The sequence below is a fragment of the Humulus lupulus genome, chromosome 6, assembly GCF_963169125.1.
Source record: "Humulus lupulus chromosome 6, drHumLupu1.1, whole genome shotgun sequence".
Taxonomy (NCBI): Eukaryota; Viridiplantae; Streptophyta; class Magnoliopsida; order Rosales; family Cannabaceae; genus Humulus; species Humulus lupulus.
The window spans coordinates 200,041,811-200,051,949 of NC_084798.1; the positions used below are offsets into that span (position 1 = coordinate 200,041,811).

The 10,139-nt window shown below is 32.6% G+C and overlaps 1 protein-coding gene across 1 annotated transcript; it reads left to right on the forward strand.

The window, feature by feature from the left end:
* The first annotated feature begins 5,553 nt into the window (after nt 1-5,553).
* Nucleotides 5,554-9,780, forward strand: LOC133782955 (leucine aminopeptidase 1-like). The gene is made up of 10 exons (XM_062222443.1): nt 5,554-5,823; nt 6,216-6,630; nt 6,755-6,949; nt 7,149-7,374; nt 7,500-7,626; nt 7,754-7,849; nt 8,212-8,289; nt 8,678-8,738; nt 8,953-9,140; nt 9,381-9,780. The coding sequence occupies exons 1-10, from the start codon at nt 5,602-5,604 to the stop codon at nt 9,507-9,509; spliced, it is 1,737 nt and encodes a 578-aa protein (XP_062078427.1). The 5' UTR covers nt 5,554-5,601; the 3' UTR covers nt 9,510-9,780.
* The last annotated feature ends 359 nt before the right edge of the window (nt 9,781-10,139 follow it).

A 10,139-nucleotide genomic window follows, 5' to 3' on the forward strand; every position in this document is an offset into this window, starting at 1 on the left:
TTTATAGAAAAACAAGTCATGGGTAGGCGTTGGGGCCATCACGTGAATCTAAATCCCTCCTGTGACCTGCCTTGCACTAATGATGAATATTACAATTTATATTAAGGTATGGTCTAATCATTAGGAAAAACTGATCATGGGTCATCTAGCATAATCAAACATGTGATGTCTGATCATGCACGTTTATGTTACATGTTCGAGAATTCGGGGATAAACGAACATGTGATGTCTGATCACGCACGTTTATATATAACGTATCCAGGTTTATAAAGGTCCCTGGAAATGAGATGTCTGATCATGGGTCATCTGGAATAATCGAACATGTGATGTCTGATCATGCACGTTTATGTTACATGTTCGAGAATTCGGGGATAAACGAACATGTGATGTCTGATCACGCACGTTTATATATAACGTATCCAGGTTTATAAAGGTCCCTGGAAATGGAAGATCTCTAGCGTACCCCGACCTGAACATAGCGCTAGTTCGCATCTCGGACGCTGTGCTTCATATGTGCCTCCAGCACGTGTCTTATTGCTTCGTATTTATCAGCTCGTGTTATTTAATTGGGGAGTCGCACTGCCTTCGCAGAGGAAATATGAACTCGTGGATCATCTAGTACTGTTCTTGGCTAGCCAGCTGTACTCGAGCTACCTAAAAGACCCGGGCTGGATTACCAGGACGTACAATGAGGATTTACCATTTGAAGAATTATTAAGAATCCTTGCTACCTTTTTGTATCTCCAACGAACATCCAATCCAAAACAATTCTTCAAAATACTTAGACCAAGTTCTTCTAAGATGTATCTCTACACCTCAAGACATGTGTGGGCACGTAAAGTAATGGTAGGGAAAATTTATGATTTACAAGATATTCTCAACACATGAGATCTTGGAATATTAGGTCTGAGACATTTTTCAAGGATAGAGAAAAATAATACAATCTATTTTCTTTCTGTCAAAAAACTTATGAAACTATTTCCATCTGATAAATTTATAAAAGAATTAATTAAATTTTTAAATTCAAAATTCAAAAATTCAAAATTCAAATTATAAATCAATTATTAAATAATTAAAAGAAATATCCAAGACCCTTTGTTGGACCTTGTTACACGCCATGCACTGTAGTTGGCGTGTAACACATCCCTAATTTCAAGGATGTGTTACAAACATTTTCTTTTAATTATTATTTAATAATTATTTATTTAAAAATATCTAACCTGATATCTTATGTATCATTTTAATTAAATAATAAATATCATTTCATATTCAAATCCAATTTGAATTATCAGAAATATCTTTTTCGCATTATTTAAATAAATAAAGCTAATTAATTCAAAATTAATTATCTTAATTATTTATATGTTATTTTTTAAAATACCAAAATAATTTTTGAAAATATAATTAATTAATTTATTAATTTTAAAAATTAATTAATTTATCTTAATTACATATTTGATCCTGAAGAACAAATTTCTTCAAAATATGTTATTTTCCTGATTTTTCCCAATTTCAACTCTTACCATGAATAATGTTGATAGAGCCATCTCAGAGACCTATGGACCTATAATTTAAAGCTCCAATAAATTTAGATTATTAATTAAAACTCTTTAATATAGTAACCTTAATTTATTAATCTCAATATTATTCCACTAAAAAATATGAGATTACATTATTGTAATTATAAACATTTATTTATTGAGTACTTTTAAATATATAAAAGGTGTCCATCGATTTAATCACTACATACAATTCAATCATCTATTAATGGTTCATAATTAAAGTATGGATTAATTACCGTTTAACCTCTTTAAGTATATCTTGTTTCCTTAAGTAGCATTAACTTACTAGTGGAGGTTAATTCATAAATTGATTTATGAATTTGAGCTCAATAACCTTTCAGTTCCAAAAGTCAACCCTTAAGAGAACTATTATTCAATTACTCCTGGAAAGGTATAGATTTCATATCTGTATATTATGTCCCCAACCATTTACATCAATGAGTTCCCAAAACAAAAGTTTTCAGCTTGATCATTCTACAAACCATAACGAGTGAATAAAAGAACTCATATGACATAAACATGAGTTCATAATAACTTCAGGATTAAGATCGATTTGTATATAATAATCTTATTGATATGTTTAATTAATACTTATAAAGTAAATGGTATTAATAATTATTAATAGCATATCGGGTCCCGTTCATATATAACCACTTTATACAAAGTACTTCTACTAAGATGTCCTACTACATCAGTAATCCGGATCTAGAACATGTATTCATAATACTAGTGAACCGTACTTACAATATTTAATCCAAAGATTCCACATAACTTTGTTTTACTGCGAACTGTTTAAATTCGTTCCCTATAATCTTAATCATCTCGTACCAATACAAGATTGTAGTCACAAACAATAACGAATTTGAGAATTTTCTGATATTCATATAATATTATTCTAATAATAATAATAAACAAACACTATATGCAAAAATTCATTTTAATTATTTATTTCATAAAACATTGTTCAAAATATTATATTGCTAACATTATATTAAAAAGTTTTAAATAATAATATAAATTTATTGGATCTTGAAATTATAGGTTCATTGGTCCTCGAAATGTCTCTATTAATACTTTTCAAGGTGAGAGTTGAAATTGGGAAAAATCAAGAAAATGACATATTTGGAAGAAATTTGTTCTTCAGAGTCAAATATGTAATTGAGACAAATTAATTAATATAATTTTCAAATTTTATTTTTTTAAATAAAATGGCATTTTAAAAAATGACTATTTAAATAATTAAGATAATTAATTTTGAATTAATTAGTTTTATTTATTTAAATAATGTGAAGATATATTTGTGATAATTCAAATTAGATTTGAATTTGAAATGATATTTATTCTTGAATTAATCTGATAAGATAAGTCATCAAATTTATATATTTTTAAATAACACATCCTCGATTTGAAATACTATCTTAGGTATCTTTTATTTATTTAATAATTAGTTTATAATATGAATTTTGAATTTAATTAATTCTTTTATAAATTTATCAAATGAAAATAATTTCAAAATATGCTTAATAGAGAGAACATTCTAAGCTTTTCATAGAGAGAAAAATATATCGTATTATTATTCTCTATCCCTAAAAACTGTCTCAGAGCTAATATTCCAAGATCTCATGAGTTGAGTATATTTTGTGAATAAAAAATTTTCCCACCATTACTCTACGTGCCCACACACATCTTGAGGTGTAGAGATACTTTTTGGAAGATCTTGGTTTGAGTATTCAAGAGGTTGCTTTGGATTGGATGTTCGTTGGAGGTACTAAAAGATAACGACAATTCTTGATTGTTCTACAACTAGTAAATCCTCATATTTTTCTTTCTCTATGAATAATGTTTTAAATGTCAACGGATCAGTTATTTAAAGATTGTTTAAATATTTTTTTTAAATCTCTGGGCCCACCACCCCGTGCTTCTTGCTGCGCATATGGTAAACCAGTTACCAACACTCCCAAGTAGGGGAAGGTTGTGCAAGAACCCAAAAACTAGTAAAGGAGTAATCATCCTAACCCATATCCGATGATTCCTCTTACGACTTTAACACAAGCAAGCCCTTGTTAAAATTCCATGGTTTGCGCTCCAAAACTGAGTCTCTATCCCAATCATTCTAAAAAATGCATTGGAAAGTGTTCTTCTCAATTTCCTGAATCTCTAGTCTGCCCGTAGGATCCCATAAATCATTCATTGTTTCTCTAAAAGCACCCCTATTAAACGACTTGTTAAGGAGAAGTTTCCCAACAAACCTTTTCGAACCACATCGCGTCCCTTCGTCACCACATTTTCAGCCATGCCAATGACTTCTTCCTCTTCCTCTGTTATTGTAAGACGATTCCACTAATCCATTATGTCCTCCATGAGCAGAGCAGGCGACAGGCTCAGTGTCGATGAAAAACCACTAAACTCACTCCTTGAAGGCGAGACTCAACACTCAGAGCTTAGAGATAGAGCGTCCAAAAAATTCGCAATATTCACAATATTAAAAAAATGCTTAGAAGTTCTTACACCTTATGAATTTATGGTAACAAAGGTTTCTCATCAAATAAATTAAAATCAAAATATTGAGAAATTAAAAATTACTTAGTGCCTTCTTCGTCAATCTTGTATTTATTATCCAATGCAACCCATATTTCTTTAGTTGACTTTGTACTTGTGTAGAGATCCTAAAGCTTATCTAAAAGAACATTAAGGATGTGACCTTATAGGATAGTTCATCTTCTTCTCTCTTCTTTCTTGTAAACACTACTTGAGGAGAGTAATTCCAAGATGTAGAAAATCTTAAGATTGGCATGGGGAAACTTGATCTTTTCTTACCACCTTATGAAATTTGAGTCATTTGTTGATGGAGATTTTTGTGAACCAAAAATATAAAGAACAATTAAGTTATTTGTGTAAAACGAAAGATAAATGATTTTATTGCTAAAAAAAGCAAATGATTTTATGTGGTTGGACTTTTAATAAAGTCTAATCCATTAGTTTATGTTATTAAGAAAATAAGAACCAAGTGTTGCAACTTATGAAAGCTATTCTAATGCGAGTTCTAATAATATTTTTGTAGAGTTTGTACATGTGAAAAAAATTGATAGCCATATTTATTGCAAATATAAACAACTTTCTCACATTATAAGGAAAAGTAATTATTAAAATCTGTACATAATATACTATTTTAAGTATATGTATATTCTACATATATGTTTATAATTTGGTCAACTTTATTATAGCTATATTATAATTACGTACAAATTCTAATAGTAACTACTTCTTAGGATATTTGAATTTGAACATTATATATATATGAATAATATTAAATAATATAAATATCCAAGCATTCCTAATAAGGTGTTTTCCAAAAACAACCAAAATCTTAAGATATTAATTGATTGCCTTTTAAATATTCCAAAAATAATACTCGTACCGATGCACAAGGGATAAGAATAAGTTGCCGGCCATTTTTTATTTCTTTTTCTAAAAGAAAATAATAAGATGCCGGAGATGTAAACTGATGGGAAAAGTTTACCCATACTCAGTTTTAAGAATAGTTAATTAAAATTAAATACTAAATATATTTAGTTGAACTTTATTTATTATTAGACTTCCTAAATTATTTTTATTTGAGCACATAATTTTAAATATTGTTGTAATATGTATTATATTTGTCATATTATAATTAAATTAAAAATGCATTCTAATTGTAGCGTATTTAAGGAGAAAAAAAAAAATATAATTAAAGAGATATAATGAGTACATTAATTGAAAATTTGAGTACTAAAATAAGAGTTAAAAATAATAAGTAAATATTAAGTCAGATTATTTAAAAGGTAAGGATCTAATTTCCACGATTGATTATTTGATTCGATTACTAATGATGTCATAAGCCTGATACTCTAGTATCATTTAAGACCAAGCCCAAATCAAGGCCCAAACAAGCAAAGCAAAAATAAAGAAATAAATAAAATGAGAGAGGAGGCTTTATCTTTTGACAGGTGAAGGCCATTGAGGTTCATTATAAATAGATAGAGACTCCCACACTCAAACGATGGTAGCCATTGTTGTGTCCTTGGCTTCTACGTTATTCACTGTCGCTGCTTCTTCTTCTCCATCTTCTACCTCTTTTTTAACCAAATTGCGTTCTGCTCCTAGTCTTAGAATTTCTTTTGCAGTTACACCCTTGGGTTGTCGCAGAGGAAAGCTCATGGCTCACACCATTGCTAGGGCCACTCTTGGCCTCACTCAGCCTTCTCCCATTGAATCCCCAAAGGTCTTCTCTTTCGCCTTCGAACTCCATAATCCACTTTTGCTGTTCTTTAATGACAGTTTCGGAGGATTTTCTGTAGGGGAAAGTTTGTGGATCATCAATTTACTATACTTGGTTTCTGTAGGGGAAAGTTCTTTAATGACAATTTTTTTGCTGTGTTGTGGCTCACTTGGGATGATCTTAGTTTTTTTTTTGTATAAACCCTTATATTTTTGCAAAATGGGTTCTCATTTCTCATCTTGAATCCTGAGCTTTTTTTTAAAAAAAAAAAGAAAAAAATTGGGTCGATGTTATTCAATGATTTTGGGTTTCATTTCTGTATCATTTTTTCTATATGTTACGTTTTAGTAAATATTCGAATTTTCCATTAACTGTTTGTGAAATTTTCTGTGAAGATCTCCTTTGCTGCGAAAGAGATCGACGTGACAGAATGGAAGGGAGACATACTTGCTGTTGGGGTAACAGAAAAGGACTTCACAAAAGATGAGAACAGCAAGTTTGAGAACCCCATATTGAAGAAGCTAGATTCTCACTTGGGTGGTCTATTGGCTGAAGTTTCCTCTGAGGAGGATTTCACTGGAAAGGCTGGCCAGTCAACGGTTGTTAGACTTCCTGGTCTTGGCTCAAAGAGGGTCGGTTTGATCGGGCTTGGACAGTCTGCTTCAACTACAGCGGCCTTCCGGGGTCTCGGTGAGGCTGTTGCTGCCGCAGCCAAAGCTGCTCAAGCAAGTGATGTTGCTATAGTGCTTGCTTCCTCTGAGAGTCTTTCTGCTGAATCTAAACTTACCACAGCTTCAGCGATTGTATCTGGTACTTACTTATGTGGATTTGATATAGATATTTTGGTGTTAAACTTTGTGGCATGGCTTAATGTTGTACTTTAATTATAGATAATTGTTATTTAACGCAGTGCGATGGCTTAATTTTGTTGTAGGAACTGTATTGGGGTCCCATGATGATACTAGGTACCGATCAGAGTCGAAGAAATCGAACCTTAAATCTGTGGACATTCTTGGTCTTGGAAGCGGTCCCGAGTTAGAGAAGAAGCTCAAATATGCTGAAGATGTTTCTTCTGGAATAATTTTTGGGAAAGAGCTTGTGAATTCACCGGCCAATGTACTCACACCTGGTAAGTATGAGTGCTGCCAATTGTGCTTGCTACTAGTTTTTATTAGTCATGTAGTATTTTATTTTGAATATAACATCTAAATTTATTTTGAATCTTACAGCAATAAGATTTTATGGTTCATAGTTGTTGCATCTTCTCATTATTTTTACTTAATCTAATAATTAGTATTGTTGATCCTATGATTATTACTATTCCTTAGGAGTGCTTGCCCAAGAGGCCTCGAAGATTGCTGCGGCCTACAGTGATGTTCTATCTGCAAAAATACTGGATGTAGAGCAATGTAAAGAATTGAAAATGGGTTCCTACTTGGCTGTTGCTGCTGCCTCAGCAAATCCCGCACATTTTATTCATTTGACTTACAAGCCTCCAGGTGGACCTGTAAAGGCCAAGTTGGCATTAGTCGGAAAAGGGCTTACTTTTGACAGGTAAATTTTTCTGAAACAAAAAAGGGGAAAGGTAGAATTTTTTGTAGAAGTTTGTACTGATTCAAAGTTTTGCTGCACTTGTACTTAATTGATAGTGATTTTTAATTAATTGATTTACTGTTCAGTGGTGGCTACAACATCAAGACTGGACCTGGCTGCTCTATTGAGCTCATGAAATTTGACATGGGTGGTTCAGCTGCAGTCTTAGGTGCCGCTAAAGCTATTGGTCAAATCAAACCCCCTGGTGTAGAGGTGAGCGAATGTGTTTATCATCTTAAATATTTAATGACATAATCACAACTTGTTCTTGATATTTTTGAGCGATTGGATTTAATGGTTCACAAATTCTGTTTCAAAACCATTGTTCTTCTATTCGCAGGTTCACTTCATTGTTGCAGCTTGCGAGAATATGATTAGTGGAACAGGCATGAGACCTGGGGATGTTGTGACAGCCTCAAATGGAAAGACCATTGAAGTAAGATTTCTTTGCCTTTCATGATTTTACATCTTTTACTTAAAAGCGGTCTCATTATCGACCAACTGTGTTGTTATATGCTGAAAATACATGACAGAAATTTAGTTTCTAAAAATGAGGGCATTTAAGGCATTAGGTAGAATTTTGTATATTGCACTGACTATTAGACGAGTCAGTTTGCGTACTGACCGGGAAGAATTTTATGATAAGTTTTTGTTTCATATGCTTCAGAAAAATTATGAATTATGCTGCCCTCCTTGCCATGAGCTTTACTCTTGCTTGTACTTGGCTAAAGTTAGTGTTTCCTTGTCCAAGTATAAGTTTATATATGTTAATGTTTTCTGGCATCAATTATGCCTCAGGTCAATAATACTGATGCTGAAGGCAGACTTACACTGGCAGATGCTTTGGTATATGCTTGTAACCAAGGTGTTGACAAGGTAGTCCTGAAACTCTGTACTGTAATCTGTAACATGCATATGTTTGTTTGCTCTTATGACGGTTTTGATAGGAATATGTGATGGTGGAAAGTATTATTCATCAAAACTTTTTTCTTAGGTAGTTTCAAAAGCCGCTGTAACATCATATACTAATTCAAATTATATTTCAAATAATGAATTTTGTATTTTAGGTTTTTCATATGCTTATTTATTTAATAACAAGATGAGTTTTGATTTTCTCCACCTGAGTTCTATTGTGTAATTTGAGTTGCATTCTGTTGTATATGTTGAAAAAATGAGTGCCTTTTCTTTTTCTTAAAGGGACTCACTTTTTGGATCTTTAACATGGGTGTTACTTGTACTGACACCTTAGTAATATGTTCTACAGATTGTTGATTTGGCAACTTTAACTGGTGCTTGCGTAGTTGCTCTTGGACCATCAATTGCAGGTATATCATAATCTGCTATAAATGCACCTCACTGAGTTTTGCATTGCATTTATTTTTGTAAGAAGCTATATTCTATGGATGTGGTTCCTTCATAGCAAATCATTTTGATTTGGTTACTGGATTCGGTACAAGGCTTATCTGATATTGCATTTAACATCAATTATAAGTTGAATTACCTGATAGCTGAATTCTTTGGTAAAACTTTTCCTTCTAGGTATCTTCACACCCAGTGATGACCTGGCTAAGGAGGTAGTTGCAGCTTCTGAAGCTGGTGGGGAGAAACTTTGGAGATTGCCAATGGAGGAAAGTTATTGGGAGTCGATGAAATCAGGAATAGCTGATATGGTCAATACTGGTGGTCGTCCAGGTGGTTCTATTACTGCAGCTCTCTTCTTGAAACAGGTAATATGGAATGAACTAGCTAACACCTAGATTTGCAACATAAATTATGAGCTGAATTATCATTTATGTTATCAATATAACACAAAAAGCAAGCTTTCGTTTTCCAAACATGTACACTGCTACGACTATAGCTAATCCGCTCATAGCTTAAACTTCTTTCACCTTATCTTTTTGTAACTGAATTTGTGTTAGTATGGTGCGAAATTCTGAAAGCTTTCAACCATATGGCTATGTATGCAGTTTGTGGATGAAAAAGTACAGTGGATGCACATCGACATGGCCGGCCCAGTTTGGAATGACAAGAAGCGCACTGCCACAGGGTTTGGCATTTCTACTCTGGTTGAATGGGTTGTGAAGAACTCCTCTTAGATGCGTTGTTTTGTTTTGCATGTCTGGAGCAAGGGACCGAGTGATTTGGGACTGAAGCAAATTCAATCTTGGTGGGATTCACTCATTTAGTGTTTGGTTCAACCAGGGGATCTGCATGGCACCAGAAAGCAATGAGCCGAGGGTGTGGCCTTCTTTTCATGTCTTTGGTTCTTAATAATAAGAAAGAACTTGCTCCACAATCGTTTGTAGTGTTTGCAGGACTAAAGAAAATCATGAAAAGAAATAAATTTCACTTGTTTTTGGTGTTCTATTCCTTGCTATCTTCAACTTTCTTATATCACCACAGCACTATTTTATAACGGATCTTGCTTATTATGGTTTAGGACATGACATGCACAACTAAAATTTAGAGATTAATAGTCACACTAATTTGATAATTAAATAGATTTCTATAGTAAAAAAATAAAAAGGGTGATTTTGACAAAAATTAGAGACTTTAATTGCTAAAGTTTATAAAATTGTACTGATCAGATGGCAGATTATTCTCGCAATAACTTCTTAGAACGTGCGAGTAAATGTACATTAACATGGGAAATGATTCTAAATGAGCACCAATTAATAACCTCTTCCTTTAAACATAATGCATACCGATTAAGTTGAATTATTTTG